The sequence below is a fragment of the Schistocerca piceifrons genome, chromosome 11 (genome assembly GCF_021461385.2).
Source record: "Schistocerca piceifrons isolate TAMUIC-IGC-003096 chromosome 11, iqSchPice1.1, whole genome shotgun sequence".
NCBI lineage: Eukaryota > Metazoa > Arthropoda > Insecta > Orthoptera > Acrididae > Schistocerca > Schistocerca piceifrons.
The window spans coordinates 168,441,862-168,462,196 of record NC_060148.1 but is presented as its reverse complement, the minus strand read 5'-3'; the positions used below and the strand labels follow the sequence as shown (position 1 = coordinate 168,462,196).

Sequence of the window (20,335 nt, the reverse complement as noted above, 5' to 3'; positions counted from 1 at the left end):
AAGTTGAGCCATACTGCAAGGAAAGAAATCTACATATGACACATTAGATACGCTGTTCCATAATCAGATACGTCTACAAATGTTTAATTCTGACTCTGTATGTTTTACGTAAATGTGCATATATGTTTACTTTCAGTATGTGTAAGTATCACCTTGATTATATGATTGTTATCGTTTGTATTACACTATTAATATTCTCATATTACGCTGAAGCGCCAAAGAAACTGGTACAGGCATGCACATTCAAATACAGAGGTATGTGAACAGGCAGAATACGGCGCTGCAGTTGCCCACACCAATATAATACAACAAGTCTCTGAGGCAGTTGTTACTGTTCCTACAATGGGCAAGTGAGGTAGAATGTGGTGTTAAAGTCGACGCACGAGCGATGGGACACAGCATCTCCGAGGTAGCGACGAAGTGAGGATTTTGCGTATGACCATTTCACGAGTGTACCGTAAACATCAGGAATCCAGTAAAACATCAAATCTCCTACACTGCCGTGGCCAGAAAAAGATCCTGCAAGAATTGGACCGATGACAAGTGAAGAGAATCTTTCAACATGACAGAAGTGCAACCCTTCTACAAATTGCTGCAGATTTCAATGCAGGGCCATCAAGAAGTCTAAGTCTGCAAACCATTCAAAGAAACATCATTCATATGGTAGCTTCCGGAGCCAAAGGCCCACTCATGTACCCTCAATGACTGCACGAGACAAAGCTTTACGCTTCGCCTGGGCCCCTCGACACCGACATTGGACTGTTGACGACTGGAAACGTGTTCCCTTGTTGGACGAGTCTCATTTCAAATTGTATCGAGCGGATGGATCTGTACGGATGGGTACGGAGACAACCTGATGAATCCGTGGACCCTGTATGTCAGCAGGGGACTGTTTGAGCTGGTGGAAGCCGACACTGTCACGGCAAATGCTACACAGATAACTGTGCTCTCTGTGTCTAAAAGGCTGTGAAACGTAAACAGAGATAATCATTTGCTTGTAGCAGCATGATATAAAATGAACATCTTAGTCCATAATTGTCTCTCTCTTCCCAAGCATTAATCGTGACTTGTGGGGTCTGCTGTTTTGCTACATCTCCTCCATTTCTCCCTGTCGCTGACATCTTCTGGTCAAAAACGTGCATTGAAGTTGTCAGTCCATCTCTTTGCTGGTCTTCCTTGTGGTCTTGTTCCTCCCGGGTTGATGTGGAGCGCTGGTTTTGCGACGGAGTTGTCTTGCTTTCTAATGACGTGGCCATACCTGCAGAGAGGGGCTTCCCTAGCTTTGTCGGTGATCGGCACAACACCAAACCTTTGATGGACGTCTGTACTTTTCACAACTGTTTAATAAATATTAAATTGCTGCATATGTTCATAGTGTGTTTGTTTTGCATGTTGGCATTCCAGTTGCTATTTCTTATTTGCAGTTCACTGTTGCTTTTTGAGTTCCTTATTGCTATTTTATCATTTACAGATATTGAATTGAGCTGCGGATGCTAGAAAATGGTGTGCCAAGTGGAGAAATCAGATCACTTCTGATACATTACCCTTTTTGACCTTTGGAGTTTGAGAAGATCATTTAAACACATTAATCTGCAATGATCCACATCAAAGTACTCGAGAACTGTCAAGTGTGATGAACGGTAATCATTCCACCATCATACGACATTTGCATGCAATGGGGAAGGTTCAAAAATTGGGTGTACAGGTACCAAAATCAAATGTGTGTGAAATCTTATGGGACTTAACTGCTAAGGTCATCAGTCCCTAACCTTACACACTAATTAACCTAAATTATCCTAAGGACAAACACACACACCCATGCCCGAGGGAGGACTCGAACCTCCTCCGGGACCAGCCGTACAGGTACCACATATACTCTAATCCAAAATGACAAAAATCAGTGGGTGGCCAGACATGCATCTCTTCTTGCTTGTCATCAATTGGCTCGTGAACAACACCAACCTTCTTGTCCCATATTGTTACTGGTAATGAGAAATTGTGTCTTTATGCAAACACGAACCATGGACTTTACTATCGGTGGGGAGGCTTGCGTGCCTCAGCAATATAGATAGCCGTACCATAGGTGCAACCACAACGGAGGGGTATCTGTTGAGAGGCCAGACAAACGTGTGGTTCCTGAAGAGGGGCAGCAGCCTTTTTAGTAGTTGCAGGGGCAACAGTCTGGATGATTGACTGATCTGGCCTTGTAAAACTAACCAAAATGGCCTTGCTGTGCTGGTACTGCAAACGGCTGAAAGCAAGGGGAAAGTACAGCCGTAATTTTTCCGGATGGGATGCACCTTTACTGTATGGTTAAATGACGACGACATCCTCTTGGGTAAAATATTCCGGAGGTAAAATAGTCCCCCATTCTGATCTCCGGGCAGTATCTAATAAGGAGGATGTTGTTATCAGGAGAAACAAAACTGGTGTTCTACGATGCAGAGCACAGAATGTCAGGTCCCTTAAACGGGCAGGTAGGTTAGAAAATTTAAAAAGGGAAATGGATAGGTTAAAGTTAGATACAGTGGGAATTAGTGAAGTTCTGTGGCAGGAGGATCAAGACTTCTGGTCAGGTGAATACAGGGTCATAAAAACAAAATCAAATAGAGGTAATGCAGGAGTACATTTAATAATGAATACAAAATAAAATAAAAAAAGGAGAGAGCAAGGGTAAGCTACCACAAACATCATAGTTAATGCATTATTGTGGCCAAGATAGACACGAAGCCCACACTTACTAAAGTAGTACAAGTTTATATGCCAACTAGCTCCACAGACGATGAAGACATTGATGAAATGTATGATGAGATAAAAGTAATTATTGAGATAGTGCAGGGAGATGTAAATTTAGTAGTCATGGGGGACTGGAATTCGATAGTAGGAAAAGGAAGAGAAAGAAAAGTAGTAGGTGAATATGGAATGAGGTTAAGGAATGAAAGAGGAAGCCGCCTGGTAGAATTTTGCACAGAGCATAACTTAATCAAAGCTAACACTTAGTTTATGAATTATAAAAGAAGGTTGTATATGTGGAAGAGGCCTGGAGACACTGGAAGGTTTCAGATAGACTATATAATGGTAAGACAGAGATTTAGCAACAAAGTTTTAAATTGTTTCCAGGGGCAGATGTGGACTCTGACCACAATCTGTCAGTTACGAACTGTAGATTAAAGCTAAAGAAACTGCAAAAAGATGGGAATTTAAGGAGATGGGACCTGGATAAAATGAAAGAAGCAGAGGTTGTAGAGAGTTTCAGAGAGAGGATTAGGGAAGGTTTGCAAGAATAGGGGAAACAAATACAGTAGAAGGAGAACGGGTAGCTTTGAGAGATGAGATAGTAAAGACAGCTGAGAATGAAGTATGTAAAAAGACGAGGGCTAATAGAAATCCTTGGGTAACAGAAGAGATATTAACTTTAATTGATGAAATGAGAAAATATAAAAGTACAGTAAATGAAGCAGGCAAAAAGGAATACAAACATCTCAAAAATGAGATCGACAGGAAGTGCAAAATGGCTAAGCAGGCATGGCTAGAGGACAAATGTAAGGATGTAGAGGATTATCTCAATAGGGGTAAGATAGATACTGCCTACAGGAAAATTAAAGAGACCTCTAGAGAGGAGAACCACTTGTATGAATATCAAGAGCTCAGATGGAAACCCAGTTCTAAGCAAAGAAGGGAAGGCAGAAAGGTGGAAGGAGTATATAGAGGGTTTATACAAGAGGGAAGTACTTGAGGACAATATTATGGAAATGAAAGATGGGAGATATGATATTGCATGAAGAATTTGACAGGACACTAAAAGACGTAAGTTGAAACAAAGTCCCTGGGAGTAGACAACATTCCAGTAGAACTACTGATATCCTTAGGAGAGCCAGTCCTGATAAAACTCTACCATCTGGTGAGCAAGATGTATGAGACAGGCGAAATACCCTCAGACTTGAAGAAGAATACAATAATTCCAATCCCAAGGAAAGCAAGTGTTGACAGATGTGAAAACTACCGAACTATCAGTTTAATAAGTCACGGCTGCAAAATACTAACGCGAATTATTCACAGACGAATGGAAAAACTGGTAGAAGCTGACCTCGGGGAAGATCAGTTTGGATTCCGTAGAAATATTGGAACACGTGAGGCAAAACTGACCATACGACTTATCTTAGAAGCTAGATTAAGAAAAGGCAAACCTACGTTTCTAGCATTTGTAGACTTAGAGAAAGCTTTTGACAATGTTGACTGGAATACTCTCTTTCAAATTCTGAAGGTGGCAGGGGTAAAATACAGGGAGCGGAAGGCTATTTACAATTTGTATACAAACGAGATGGCAGTTATAAGAGGTGAGGGGCCATGAAAGGAAAGTAGTGGTTGGGAAGGGAGTGAGACAGGGCTGTAGCCTCTCCCCAATGTTATTCAATCTGTATATTGAGCAAGCAGTAAAGGAAACAAAAGAAAAATTTGGAGTAGGAATTAAAATCCATGGAGAAGACATAAAAACTCTGAAGTTTGCTGAAGACAATATAATTCTGTTGGAGACAGCAAAGTACCCCGAGGAGCAGTTGAATGGAATGGGCAGTGTCTTGAAAGGAGGATATCAAAAAACGAGGATAATGGGATGTAGTATAATTAAATCAGGTGATGATGAGGGAATTAGATTAGGAAATGAGACAAAGTAGATGAGTTTTGCTATTTGGTGAGCAAAATAACTGATGATGATCGAAATAGAGGGGATATAAAATGTAGACTGGCAATGGCAAAGAAAGCGTTTCTGAAGAAGAGAAATTTTTTAACATCGAGTATAGATTTAAATGTCAGGAAGTCGTTTCTGGAAGTATTTGTATGGAAGGTAGCCATGTATGGAAGTGAAACGTGGACGATAAATAGTTTGGACAAGAAGAGAATAGAAGCTTTCGAAATGTGGTGCTACAGAAGAATGCTGAAGATTAGATGGGTAGATCACATTACTAATGAGGAGGTACTGAATAGAATTGGGGAGAAGAGGAGTTTGTGGCACAACTTGACAAGAAGAAGGGATCGGTTGGTAGGACATGTTTTGAGGCATCAAGGGATCACCGATTTAGTGTTGGAGAGCAGCGTAGAGGGTAAAAATCGTAGAGGGAGACCAAGAGACGAATACAGTAAGCAGATTCAGAAGGATGTAGGTTGCAGTAGTTACTGGGAGATGAAGACGCTTGCACAGGATAGAGTAGCATGGAGAGCTGCATCAAACTAGTCTCTGGACTGGAGACCACAACGAGAACATGCCAACATAAGAAAAAGAAAGGAAATGTTGAGGGCAAACAATGCAGAACACCCTCTACAAAGACCTGCGCACAACCACAGAAGATAAAGTTATCCTTCTGGAGGGATAAAGATGGTGACGTGTACTATGAATTCCTTCCCTGAGGTGTAACCAGCAATGTTGACATTTGCTGTCAACAAGTGAGATGTCTTGAGATACATGCTACTCCATGATAACACCTGCCCACATTCTGCTAGTGTGACTAAAAGCACTATACAAGAGTTAGGTTGGGAAGTATTCTGGACCGACCTTACTCACTTGTTCTTGTAACCTCAGATTTTCCACGTTTTCTACTCTCTACTGAACAACCTTCAACGAACTTCCTTTCCAAATGAAAATGCACTCCGAACACGGTTCACCGAGTTCTTCACCTCAAAACCACACGGTTTCTACAGTTGTAGAATCAAAAAGTTACCACAGTGTTGGCAGACTAATGCAAACAGTGAAAGCAAATGTATTACGGGTGATTAAAGCCTCTGTTGTGTGTATCTGTTGGGTTTATTAAACTCATGGAAAAATGCTACAGACTCATGCACTGACCTAATACAAACCTAGACCTCTCAGAAGTTTTAATATGGGTGAACAGGAGCCTTACAAAAATACTTTCACACTCAGTGATGTAAACAAGGCTGTAGCTACAAATAAGCACCTTTAGGATGTCGGTGCAGACTTACACATTAGGTGTATCAGGTAAGAGAGCTAACGGAAAGGCTGGCAGCTGCAGAGTCAAACAGTTGGGGTGCTGGTGCAGACTTGTATGCAACAGTTCTGTTGTGTAAGATGGCTTTAAATAATGGGATAACAACTGCAGTTTGCTCGTCTTCCAGTACATGACGGTATTTAGACAATTTAATAGCTTAATATTTAAATAATTCCACACTGAGATCGTCTACTCCTGGTTATTTTAGGGTTTTGGAAGACTTCAACACAGCATTTAATTCTTCCACTGATACAAGATTAATATGCACATTGCTAATTACAGTGTCCATATTTTCCTCAAATTTTGGGAGTCAAGCCACACATTTTCTGAAATGGGGTTAATTTGAATCTTATCTTTAAACATACCAGAGTTAAAGTTACAAGGTCTGTTCAAAAATTGTGCAACACTCGTAATTTCGAGCCAATGGTGGTCTGGAACGAAATGCGGTTGTCACCCCTGTGTTTAATGTGTGACTGCCACAAGTTTCATTGTTGTATGTGTGTTAGTTATTGTTCAGTGCCTTATTCAGTAGAACGTTGTGTTGCACAGTTTGTTAATTTCGAGATGGCAGAGTTAGAGGAGCAACATGCCTGCATTAAATTTTGTGTGAAACTCAAGAAAACCTTTACAGAGTCAAACCAAATCACGCAGGAAGCCTACGGGGATAAGTGCTGTAGATGTACTCAGTGTTACGTATGGTTCACACGGTTTAAATATGACCAGATGGAAGCTAAAGATGACCCTAGTACGTGCCTGGAACGTCAACGAAATTGTGCGAGCCAATCAAAGACTGACTGTCCAAGAGATTGCAGAAGAATGTAACATTTCCGTTGGATCACGCCACGAAATCCTGACACAGCATCTCGGAATGCATCCTGTTGCCGCCAAGTTCGTACCATGGCTCAAGAGTCGAGACCAGAAAGACCTTCGCCTCTCTATCTGTGAAGAGCTTCTGGATCGCACAAATGAGAATGTGATGTTCCTTAAGAGAATCATAACTGGTGATTAGACATGGTTCTATGGTTATGATGTTGAGATGAAGGTTCAATCTTCACAATGGTTTGGGAAAGGTTATCCAAGACCAAAAAAGCTCGTTAGGTTAAGTCAAATGACAAAGACATGCTGATAGTTTTCTTTGACTTTGAACGATTAAAAATTCATCACGAATTTGTGTTGCAGGGACAAACTGTTAATAGATGGCACTATCAGGATCTGATGCGACACCTGCGAGGAAATGTGAGAAGGAAACAGCCTGAAATGTGGGTCTCGCATCACGATAACGCATCCGTGGATTCGTCTCTGTTGGTGCACGAGTATTGCACAAACAACGAAATCACTGTGCTGCCTGACCGTCCATAATATCCAGACCTGGACTCAGCAGACTTCTTTTTACTTCCAAAGTTGAAAACTTTGTTGAAAGGACAAATATTTGCAACGATAGACGAGATAAAAGAAAATTCGCAGGCGGCACGTCACGCAATCTAGCAAGAGGCGTACCGAGACTGCTTCTGCAAGTCAAAACGGAGTTGGTAGCAGTGTACTAATCGTGAAGGAGAACATTTCGAAGGAGACCATGCACAATATATAAGAGGTAAGTGGACAAAGTTATGGAATTTTCTGAACTGACCGCATATATTGCCCCAGTATTATCACACACTCTCACTCTCAAGGAGGGCACTCACGTACAATCTCACCCCAGCAAATGAGAGTAACCCCAGCAAATGAGAGTACTCACCTCCACTGCAGATGGCAGACCCGCTTCCATGGTGCCCCAGAGTTGACTCGGATGCCCCTTTAATTAACAGCAACCCCAGCTGTGATGGAACGGGAAACCACCAGCTTCACGTTTTGCTCAATACGGATCTGAGACGTCAGTAGGCTGATAGATTGTGTTGCTCAGTCACCTACATACATGCCAAAGAATTTTCAATATGAACACATTCAAACAAAAGTTAAGATTGGGGTTTGGAAAGAAATAATTCCTTTGCAAAAGTTTTTAATATCTTGCAAGCAGACACGAGGTAGAAAATTGTAAATCACCAGATATTCAAAAACATGTGAACAGACTACGTCATAAAGCTCTGCTTCCCTAAATCATCACAGTATCTACACTTGGAATGTAAATCTCAGCTAAGACTACTGTTTGTACACTATGTGATCAAAAGTATCTGGGCACCCCCAAAAAAATATGTTCGTCATATTAGGTGCTTTGTGCTGCCACCTACTTCCAGGTACTCCATATCACCGAGCTCAGTAGTCATTAGACATTGTGAGAGAGCAGAATGGGGTGCTCCGAAGAACTCACGGACTTCGAACGTGGTCAGGTGATTGGGTGTCACTTGTGACATACGTCTGTGCGCGAGATCTACACAACCCTCAACATCCCTAGGTCCACTGTTTCCGATGTGATAGTGAAGTGGAAATGTGAAGGGACACTTACATCACAAAAGCATACAGGCCAGCCTCGTGTGTTGACCGACAGAGACAGCCGACAGTTGAAGAGAGTTGTAAAGTATAAGAGGCAGACATCTGTCCAGACCATCACACAGGAATTCCAAGCTACATCAGGATCCACAGCAAGTACTATGACTGTTAGGCGAGAGGTGAGAGAACTTGGATTTCACGGTCGAGCGGCTGCTCATAAGCCAGACATCATGTCGGTAAACGTCAAATGACGCTTTGCTCAGTGTAAGGGGCGTAGACATTGGACGACTGAACAGAGGAAAAATGTGTGGAGTGACGAATCACGGTACACAATGTGGCGATCCGATGGCACGGTGTGGGTATGGCGAAAGCCCGATGAACATAATCTGCCAGTGTACGTAGTGCCGACAGTAAAACTCGGAGGCACTGATGTTATGGTGTGGTCGTGTTTTTCGTGGAAAGGCCTTGCACCCCTTGTTGTTTTGTGTGGCGCTATCACAGCACAGGCCTACATTGGTGCTTTAAGCACCTTCTCGCTTCCCGCTGTTGAAGAGCAATTCGGTGACGGCGATTGTATCTTTGAACACGATCGAGCACCTGTTCGTATGCACAGCCTGTGGTGGAGTGGGTGCACAACCATAAAATCCCTGCGTTGGACTGGCCTGCACGGAGTCATGACCTGAATCTTATAGAACACGTTTGGGATGTTTTGGAAAGCCGACTTCGTGCCAGGCCTCTCCTCAGCGCAGCACTCCGTGAAGAATGGGCTGCCATTCCCCAAGAAACCTTCCAGCACATATGCTTGCAAGAGTGGAAGCTATCATCTAGGCTAAGGGAGGGCCGAGAGCATATGGAATTCCAGCATTACCGACGGAGGGCACCACGAACTTGTAAGGCATTTTCAGCCAGGTGTACAGATATTTTTGATAAAATAGTGTGTATGTCACAGATTTTAACCTTTGTGGTACATGATACTGTTTTCTGAGCTCAGTAACGTTAGATAATCACACAGTATAGACTGAGGTGACAAAAATCATGGGATACCTCCTGATATTGCCTCAGAGCACCTTCTGCCTTGTGTAGTGCAGCAACAGAGTGGCACTGCCTCAGTAAGTTGTCGGAGGTCCCCTGCGGAAATACTGACCCCGCGGCCTCTGCAGCTGCCCAGAATTGCAAAAGTGTTGTCAGTGTGGGATTTTATGCACAAACTTACATCTCGATCGAGTCCCGTAAGTAATCGATGGGATTCGTGTCGGGTGATCTGGACGGACAAATCATTCACTCAAATTATCCAGGATGTTCTGCAAACCATTTGCGAACAATTGTGACCCGATGACACTGTGGACTGTCATCCGTAAATCTTCCATTACGGTTTGGGAGCACGAAGTAGACGAACGGCTTCAATGGTCTCTGTGTAGAGCGACGTAACCAATGGTCGGTTTAGTTGGACCAGAGGACACAGTTCATTCCCACACTCTTATGGAGCCACAACCAGCTTGCACAGTGCCTCGTTGACAACTCGGGCCTTTGGCTCCACGGAGTCTGCACCACACTCGAACCCGACTGTCAGCTCTCAACTACAGAAATCGGGGACACATCCGAGCGGGCCACAGTTTTCCAGTCATCCAGGGTTCAATTGATACGGTCACGAGACCAGGAGAGGTGCTGAAGGCGATCTCTTGCTGTCAGCGAAGGCACTCAGATCGGTCGTGTGCTGCCGTAGTCCACTAAAACCAAATTTTGCGACACTGCCCTAACGGATACATTCATTGTACATCCCGCATTGATTTCTGTGGTTATTTCGTGCAGTGTTGCTTGTATGTTAGCACTGACAACTACACAAAACCCCACTGCTCTGAGTCATTAAGTGAAGGCTTCCAGCCATTGTGTTGTCCGTGAAGGGAGGTAATGTCAGGAATTTCGTATTCTCAGACAAACACTGTGGATCCCGGAATACTAAGATCTCTAATGATTTCCAAAATGGAGAGGGGCATTCAATTTTGAAAATCAGCAGAAAACTCAACTACCATTGTGCATTCCAAGTCTATTAATTCCCGTCGTGCAGTCATAATCGTGTCAGAAAGTTTTTCACATAAATCACCCGGGTACAAATGACAGCTCCGCCAATGCGCTGCCCTTTTATAAATCGTGTACGCAATACTACCGCCACCTGTGTAGGTGGATATCTCTATCCATGACTTTAGGCACCTCAGTGTAAAGTGCTACAGCTGGGAAATGTTAAAAGCAGGAGCAGCACCTTCCTCACAAAGACAATCATATGTGTGCACTACAAGCAGACACTCATTCAAACACTCCTAGCCCCCCCTCCCCCCTTCTCTCTCTCTCTCTCTCTCTCTCTCTCTCTCTCTCTGTGTGTGTGTGTGTGTGTGTGTGTGTGTGTGTGTGTGTGTGTCTGGGCGCGCTACCTGCTCTTGATTCATTCCACATCGCAGAAGGCTCTCGAACGAATGACTCGGTGAGTATGAGGTTAACCATGTAGGTCACTGCTTTCCTTGACAACTGGCACAGTAATCGTGTAAGCGTCAAGCAACCAGCCCCTTCGTATACCTGGAAAACATTTATTTTTATTAAAGTATTGTCTCTCCTTGTAATTGTACTTCCTATTTCATATCTAGAAACTGTACGGAAACTGCAGGACAGCATACAAATTTCTATTTCTGCACCTACGTCCATAGTCTGCAAACCAGTGTGGAGTACATGTCAGAGGGTAGTTCCATCGTACCAGTAATCAGGGTTTCTTCCTATACTATTTGTGCACGGAGTGCAGGAAGAATGACTCTTTATATTCCTCGGTGTGAACTGTAATTAGTCTAATCTCGTCTTCACGATTCCTACAGGAGCAATATGCACGAAGTGAAGAATACTCTAGAGTCTTTAAATTTTTAAGTATGCCTTCCAGGCAGTTTGCGTCTGTCCCCATGAGTTTGTTAATGTGTCCCTGAGAGTTTGTTAATGCGGGTTTTTGAACATTTCATAGCACTGTCCCATTACTTGGTGAAACCTGTGTGTGCGCCGTTTTCTCCATAATTCAATATCCTCCACCCAAGTACAGGGGTGGGGTAACATGATGTACCGCCCGTGAGAGCGAGCAGTGGCATGGTAGGTTGTTAGGGTGCAACGTACAGTGTGTTGCTTAGGGTACCCTGTACCAGTACTAGTAACTTTCTCTCCTCTTCCACTCTCAATCGGAGTGAGGGAAAAACGACTCTCTATATGCCACCATACAAGCACAAATCTCTCAAATCTTATGGCCTCGGTCTTTATGCCAAATATGTGTGTGCAGCAATAATCGTTCTCCATTCAGCCTCAAACACAAGTTCTCCAAATTTTTTCAATAGCGCTCCTCCAGTGATTCCCATTTCAGTTCCAAACCGTCTCCGTAACACTTGCTTGTTGTTCGTAACTACCAGTAACAATGTCTTTGTGTAATCCGACCTGGTAAGGATTCCAAACACTCGAGCAGTACTCGAGAATAGGTCGCACTAACGTTCTATATCCGATCTCCTTTACAAATGAACCACACGTTCTTAAAATTCTGCCAAAAAACCGAAGTTGAACATTTGCCTTCCGTACTACAACTCTTACACGCTCGTTCATTTCGTTTCACTTTGCGACGTTACACAAAGATATTTAATCGGCACGATTATGTCAGGCATCACACAACTAGTGTTACATTCGAACATTACATGTTTGTTTTTCCTGCTCATCTGTATTAAATCACCCCATGAACCATGGACCTTGCCGTTGGTGGGGAGGCTTGCGTGCCTCAGCGATACAGATGGCCGTACCGTAGGTGCAACCACAATGGAGGGGTATCTGTTGAGAGGCCAGACAAACGTGTGGTTCCTGAAGAGGGGCAGCAGCCCTTTCAGTAGTTGCAGGGGCAACAGTCTGGATGATTGACTGATCTGGCCTTGTAACATTAACCAAAACGGCCTTGCTGAAAGCAAGGGGAAACTACAACCGTAAATTTTCCCGAGGACATGCAGCTTTACTGTATGATTAAATGATAATGGCGTCCTCTTGGGTAAAATATTCCGGAGGTAAAATAGTCCCCCATTCGGATCTCCGTGCAGGGACTACTCAAGAGGACGTCGTTATCAGGAGAAAGAAAACTGGCATTCTACGGATCGGAGCGTGGATGTCAGATCTCTTAATCGGGCAGGTAGGTTAGAAAATTTAAAAAGGGAAATGGATAGGTTAAAGTTAGATATAGTGGGAATTAGTGAAGTTCGGTGGCAGGAGGAACAAGACTTTTGGTCAGGTGAATACAGGGTTATAAATACAAAATCAAATAGGGGTAATGCAGGAGTAGGTTTAATAATGAATAAAAAAATAGGAGTGCGGGTTAGCTACTACAAACAGCATAGTGAAGGCATTATTGTGGCCAAGATAGACACGAAGCCCACGCCTACTACAGTAGTACGAGTTTATATGCCAACTACCTCTGCAGATGATGAAGAAATTGATGAAATGTATGACGAGATAAAAGAAATTATTCAGGTAGTGAAGGGACACTAAAATTTAATAGTCATGGGGGACTGGAATTCGTCAGTAGGAAAAGGGAGTGAAGGAAACATAGTAGGTGAATATGGATTGGGGGGGAAGAAATGAAAGAGGAAGCCGCCTCGTAGAATTTTGCACAGAGCATAACTTAATCATAGCTAACACTTGGTTCAAGAATCATAAAAGAAGGTTGTATACCTGGAAGAATCCTGGAGATACTAAAAGGTATCAGATAGATTATATAATGGTAAGACAGAGATTTAGGAACCAGGTTTTAAATTGTAAGACATTTCCAGGGGCAGATGTGGATTCTGACCACAATCTATTGGTTATGAACTGCAGATTGAAACTGAAGAAACTGCAAAAATGTGGGAATTTAAGGAGATGGGACCTGGATAAATTGAAAGAACCAGAGGCTGTAGAGTGTTTCAGGGAGAGCATAAGGGAACAATTGACAGGTATGGGGGACAGAAATACAGTAGAAGAAGAATGGGTAGCTATGAGGGATGAAGTAGTGAACGCAGCAGAGGATCAAGTAGGTAAAAAGATGAGGGCTAATAGAAATCCTTGGGTAACAGAAGAAATATTGAATTTAATTGATGAAAGGAGAAAATATAAAAATGCAGTAAATGAAGCAAGCAAAAAGGAATACAAACGTCTCAAAAATGAGATCGACAGGAAGTGCAAAATGGCTAAGCAGGGATGGCTAGAGGACAAATGTAAGGATGTAGAGGCTTGTCTCACTAGGGGTAAGATAGATACTGCCTACAGGAAAATCAAAGAGACCTTTGGAGAGAAGAGAACCACTTGAATGAATATCAAGAGTTCAGATGGCAACCCAGTTCTAAGCAAGGAAGGGAAGGCAGAAAGGTGGAAGGAGTATATAGAGGGTTTATAAGTACTTGAGGACAATATTATAGAAATGGAAGAGGATGTAGATGAAGATGAAATGGGAGATAAGATACTGCGTGAAGAGTTTGACAGAGCACTGAAAGACCTGAGTCGAAACAAGGCCCTGGGAGTAGACAACATTCCATTAGAACTACTGATATCCTTAGGAGAGCCAGTCATGACAAAATTGTACCATCTGGTTAGCAAGATGTATGAGACAGGCGAAATACCCACAGACTTCAAGAAGAATATAATAATTCCAATCCCAAAGAAAGCAGGTGTTGACAGATGTGAAAATTACCGAACTATCAGTTTAATAAGTCACAGCTGCAAATTACTAACGCGAATTCTTTACAGACAAATGGAAAAACTGGTAGAAGCCGACCTCGGGGAAGATCAGTTTGGATTCTGTAGAAATGTTGGAACACGTGAGGCAATACTAACCTTACGACTTATCTTAGAAGAAAGATTAAGAAAAGGCAAACCTACGTTTCTAGCATTTGTAGACTTAGAGAAAGCTTTTGACAATGTTAACTGGAATACTCTCTTTCAAATTCTGAATGTGGCAGGGGTGAAATACAGGGAGCGAAAGGCTATTTACAATTTGTACAGAAACCAGATGGCAGTTATAAGAGTCGGGGGGCATGAAAGGGAAGCAGTGGTTGGGAAAGGAGTGAGACAGGGTTGTAGCCTCTCCCCGATGTTATTCAATCTGTATATTGGGCAAGCAGTAAAGGAAACAAAAGAAAAATTCGGAGTAGGTATTAAAATTCATGGAGAAGAAGTAAAAACTTTGAGGTTCGCCGATGACATTGTAATTCTGTCAGAGACAGCAAAGGACTTGGAAGAGCAGTTGAACAGAATGGACAGTGTCTTGAAAGGAGTATTTAAGATGAACATCAACAAAAGCAAAACGAGGATAATGGAATGTAGTCAAATTAAATCGCGTGATGCTGAGGGGATTAGATTAGGAAATGAGACACTTAAAGTAGTAAAGGAGTTTTGCTATTTAGAGAGTAAAATAACCGATGATGGTCGAAGTAGAGAGGATATAAAATGTAGACTGGCAATGGCAAGGAAATCGTTTCTGAAGAAGAGAAATTTGTTAACATCGAGTATAGATTTAAGTGTCAGGAAGTCGTTTCTGAAAGTATTTGTATGGAGTGTAGCCATGTATGGAAGTGAAACATGGACGATAACCAGTTTGGACAAGAAGAGAATAGAAGCTTTCAAAATGTGGTGCTACAGAAGAATGCTGAAGATAAGGTGGGTAGATCACGTAACTAATGAGGAGGTATTGAATAGGATTGGGGAGAAGAGAAGTTTGTGGCACAACTTGACTAAAAGAAGGGATCTGTTGGTAGGGCATGTTTTGAGGTATTAAGGGATCACAAATTTAGCATTGGAGGGCAGTGCGGAGGGTAAACATCGTAGAGGGAGACCAAGAGATGAATACACTAAGCAGATTCAGAAGGATGTGGGTTGCAGTAGGCACTGGGAGATGAAGAAGCTTGCACAGGATAGAGTAGCATGGAGAGCTGCATCAAACCAGTCTCAGGACTGAAGACCACAACAACAACACTGTATTAAATTACATTTTCCTATATTTACAGCTAGCTACCATTCCTCACACCAACTAGAAATTTTTTCTAAGTCATCTGGTACCCTCCTACAGTCACTCAACTTTGACACCACAATATCATCATCAAACAACCGCAGATTGCTGCCCACCCCTTCCGCCAAATTATTAGTGTATACACTGATAAGCCAAACTATAATGACCACTGTCCACCACAATGTCGGACGCTGCCTGTCGGCGTTGTGGGCACGTGTCGCAGTAACTTAAGTATGTAAGCAGACTAGACACGGACACGGGACCATACAGGGTGGCGCAGGGAAATGGGAAATTTCGAAATTACTTCATTTCCATGAATAAATTCATAAAACTAGTAATTTATTAACAAGAGTGAATGTATTCAGTATGCCATTATTCAGTAGTCTTTACAATCAAAATGCCCAAAAGTGTCTCTTTACTTTTTAAAGATGACATCGGAAAGATGTGCTCCCATTCGGCGTTCACACTCTAACAGCCTGTTATGAAAACTCTGGAATGCGTGGTGTAGCAAATCTTGGGGAATGGCAGTGATTTCGTTTTCAATGTTCTCCTTCAGCTCATGGATTGTTGCAGGACGTGTGCGGTACACCTTGGCTTTAAGATATCACCACATGAAGAAGTCGCACACACTAAGATCAGGGGATCTCGTAGGCCATGCAATGTCACCGTTACATGAAATAATGCGTCTTCCAAACAATTGATGAACTGCTGCCATCGATTGTCGAGCAGTGTGGTGTGACGCGGCTACGTCCTGCTGAAACCACATGTTTTCGACGTTAAGATCAAGCTCGTACAGTCTAGGTGTAAAGAATGTTTGAAGTACTTCAACATATCGAGCGGATGTTACTGTCGCTGCACTGCCATCCTCACGTTCAAAAAAATAAGGGCCGATAACACAGTGACATGACACAGCACACCATACTGCGACCTTGGCGCTATGTAGTGGTCGCTGGTGAAACTCACAAGGATTGTCCTGTGCCCAATAACGAAAATTCTGTTTGTTCACGAATCCGTTCAGGTGGAAATGGGCTTCGTCTGATATCCGTAAGTTACCAAGGATATTGGCGTCCTCGTTGATTTTAGCCAACATCTGGCTACTAAACTCCACACGCGACGCTGGGTCTCGTTCGTGTAAGTGTTGCACAATCTGCAACTTATAGGGACGGAAGTCTAATTCGTGCAGTATTCTTTGTAAGCTTCGTCGCTTAATGCCTAGCGAAGATGCATGCTGTCGAACGGAGCGGCGAGGATTTGTCTCGATTGCAGCTCTAGCAGCTGAAATGTTCTCTGGGGTACGTACCGTTGGAATGCCACCTGGAGGTTTCTTTTTCAAGGCAGATCCTGTTTCTTCAAAATTACGCACCCACGCTGTAATCGCATGCGCAGATGGTACACGTCCGTGACGTCCAAGCTGGTAACGCTGTCGAAATGTTCTCTGCGCGGCAGTAGCACCATCACCATTTTTGTAAAGCGCTCTCACAGCTACTGCACGTTCCGCGCCAGTCCAATTCTCCACGATTACTAAATGGCAATGCGTTTACATCAATTGTGCAAAGTTTCTAACATCTGCCGGCGCTACAGTGCTGCCAACTGTAACGTTCAAAATTTCCCGTTCCCCTGCGCCACCCTGTACTAGCAGAGATATTGACTGCAAGTGGATAAATCCATTGAGATAAGTGACTTTGACAAAGGACAGGTTATTATTACGCAGAGCCTGTGAACGAACCTATCCAAAATGGCAAACCTGGTCTAATGTTCACGTGCTACTGTCGTGAGCATCTACGGAAAGAGGTAGGTGGACAGTGAAACTACGAATAGGTGCTAAATGGTCGGATATCGACAATTCTTTACAGAACGTGCAGTTCGGAGGCTTGTCTGCTCTACAAAGTAGGATAGATAGTGGTACTTGGAATCTCTGACAAAAGAGCAGAATGCTGGTGCATGCACAAATGTTTCTGAGCACACCATTCATCGTACATTGTTGAAGATGGAGGTCAGCAGCAGACCACGCCTTTTTGTTTATAAGCTGACCCAACAATGTTGTCAGTTATGACCGCAGTGAGCACGGGACCGTGGGGATTCGAGCATTTATCAATGGAAACGTGTTGGCTCTTCAGCTGAATCCCAGTTTTGCTACATTAGGTTGACGGTTCTCTCCACAAACACCGTCAGCGAGGTGAACGGCACCTCGAAACGTGCAGTGCACCACACACAGAGGCTGGTGGGAGCAGTATTACGCTATTAGAGACGTTTGTTGTTCTGCGCTCACACGGGTCTTGTGGTAGTAATTTAAGTCACACTGACAGCTACGAACCGCCTGCATCGCATCCCTTCGTGCTCGATGTCTTCCCTGACAATGATGTCATCTTTCAGCAGTATAATCGTCAGTGCCTCAGAGTCAGGTCTGTGTTACAGTGGTTCGAGGAACACTAAACTGAACTCACGTTGATGTCTCGGCGACCTCTTGTAAATACTATGGAATCCATCTGGATTGCTATTAGGCATCATCACTGCATATGTGCCATTATTTACACGAATTACATGATCTGTGCGTGGACTCCTAATGCTGAATACCTCCAACAAACATACCCACGAACCATCAGATCAATGCCCTGCAGAAACAGTGATGTATTTCGTTCCAAAGACGGACAAACAAGCTATCAAGCAGGTCATAAACGTTTTGGCTCATCAGTGTGCAGAGGTCCTATCACAGTTTCCTGGGCCACTCCTGACAATACAATTGTCTCTGACAACCACTCACCGTCGAGGACAACACACTGGGTCCTATTGCTTAAGAAGGCTCTGAGCCACTCACATACCTGGGAACCTATTCTGTATGGTCGTACTTTGTTTAACCGTCAGCAGTGGGGCACCGTATCAAATGCTTCTGAGAATCTGGCTGTTGCCCTTCATCCATAGTTCACAGTACGAGGTGCATTCAAGTTCTAAGGCCTCCGATTTCTTTTTCTAATTAACTACTCACCCAAAATCGATGAAACTGGCGTTACTTCTCGACGTAATCGCCCTGCAGACGTACACATTTTTCACAACGCTGACGCCACGATTCCATGGCAGCGGCGAAGGCTTCTTTAGGAGTCTGTTTTGACCACTGGAAAATCGCTGAGGCAATAGCAGCACGGCTGGTGAATGTGCGGCCACGGAGAGTGTCTTTCATTGTTGGAAAAAGCCAAAAGTCACTAGGAGCCAGGTCAGGTGAGTAGGGAGCATGAGGAATCACTTCAAAGTTGTTATCACGAAGAAACTGTTGTGTAACGTTAGCTCGATATGCGGGTGCGTTGTCTTGGTGAAACAGCACACGCGCAGCCCTTCCCGGACGTTTTTGTTGCAGTGCAGGAAGGAATTTGTTCTTCAAAACATTTTCGTAGGATGCACCTGTTACCGTAGTGCCCTTTGGAACGCAATTTGTAAGGATTACGCCCTCGCTATCCCAGAACATGGACACCATCATTTTTTCAGCACTGGCTGTTACCCGAAATTTTTTGGTGGTGGTGAATCTGTGTGCTTCCATTGAGCTGACTTGCGCTTTGTTTCTGGATTGAAAAATGGCATCCAAGTCTCATCCATTGTCACAACCGACGAAAAGAAAGTCCCATTCCTGCTGTCGTTGCGCGTCAACATTGCTCGGCAACGTGCCACATGGGCAGCCGTGTGGTCGTCCGTCAGCATTCGTGGCACCCACCTGGATGACACTTTTCGCATTTTCAGGTCGTCATGCAGGATTGTGTGCACAGAACCCACAGAAATGCCAACTCCGAAGGCGATCTGTTCAACAGTCATTCGGCGATCCCCCAAAACAATTATCTCCACTTTCTCGGTCATGTCGTCAGACCGGCTAGTGCGAGCCCGAGGTTGTTTCGGTTTGTTGTCACACGATGTTCTGCCTTCATTAAACTGTCGCACCCACGAACGCACTTTCGACACATCCATAACTCCATCACCACATGTCTCCTTCAACTGTCGATGAATTTCAATTGGTTTCACACCACGCAAATTCAGAAAACGAATGATTGCACGCTGTTCAAGTAAGGAAAACGTCGCCATTTTAAGTATTTAAAACAGTTCTCATTCTCGCCACTGGCAGTAAAATTCCATCTGCCGTACGGTGCTGCGATTTCTGGGACGTATTCACAATGAACGCGGCCTCATTTTAAAACAATGCGCATGTTTCTATCTCTTTCCAGTCCGGAGAAAAAAAATCGGAGGCCTTAGAACTTGAATGCACCTCGTATAATATGCGAGAAAAGGGCAAGCTGAATTTGATATAAGCAATGCTTTTCGGTCTCTAGGAAATTTATTATATTCAAACTGAGAATATGTTCTAGGATTCTGCAGCAAACCGATGTTAAGTATATAGGTCAGTAATTTTCCAGGTCCAATCTCTTATCTTTCTTACGTGCAACAGTCACATGCACTTTTTTCAGTCACTCGGGACTTAGTACTGTGCGAGAGATTCGAGATAAATGCGAGCAAACTAAGGTGCCAGTGCCGTAGAATACCCTTTGTAGAACCGAGTTGGGATTCCATCTGGACCTGTCAACGAAGTGAAGCACAGGGTGTTGGGCAGCATGTTCAGCAAGTGGCTGGTCCAGCTGTCTCTTGGCCACAGTTTCTCGGTGGATATTCGTATGGACAGACAGCTCGTCAGTTGTAATGACCATGTAGGAAGCGGCACAGTGTTTCCAACTTAACTTGTAGACCACATGACTACTTTCACGGGTAGATCTACCTTCAGTGGGATGGGTGATGTATGTGACCAGGTTCTAGTGGGTGGTGGTCGGAGGATGTATGGGACAGGGCTTGCGTCTAGGTCTGTTGCAGGGATATGAGCCATGACGCAACGAGTGGGGTGCAAGGGTGA

At 43.6% G+C, this 20,335-nt stretch overlaps 1 protein-coding gene across 4 annotated transcripts in view; it reads right to left on the bottom strand.

Moving 5' to 3' along the window:
• Positions 1 to 20,335, bottom strand: part of LOC124719917 (zinc finger protein 436-like) — a 223,562-nt gene that overhangs the window by 164,149 nt on the left and 39,078 nt on the right. For 2 of the 4 annotated variants that reach the window (XM_047245109.1, XM_047245111.1), the window contains exon 2: positions 7,735 to 7,903. The exons of the other annotated variants lie outside the window; for them this stretch is intronic. In XM_047245109.1, coding sequence (XP_047101065.1) covers positions 7,735 to 7,764 — 30 coding nt within the window. In that variant the 5' untranslated portion in view covers positions 7,765 to 7,903. The remainder of the gene's footprint in view (positions 1 to 7,734; positions 7,904 to 20,335) is intronic. 4 annotated transcript variants of the gene reach the window in all.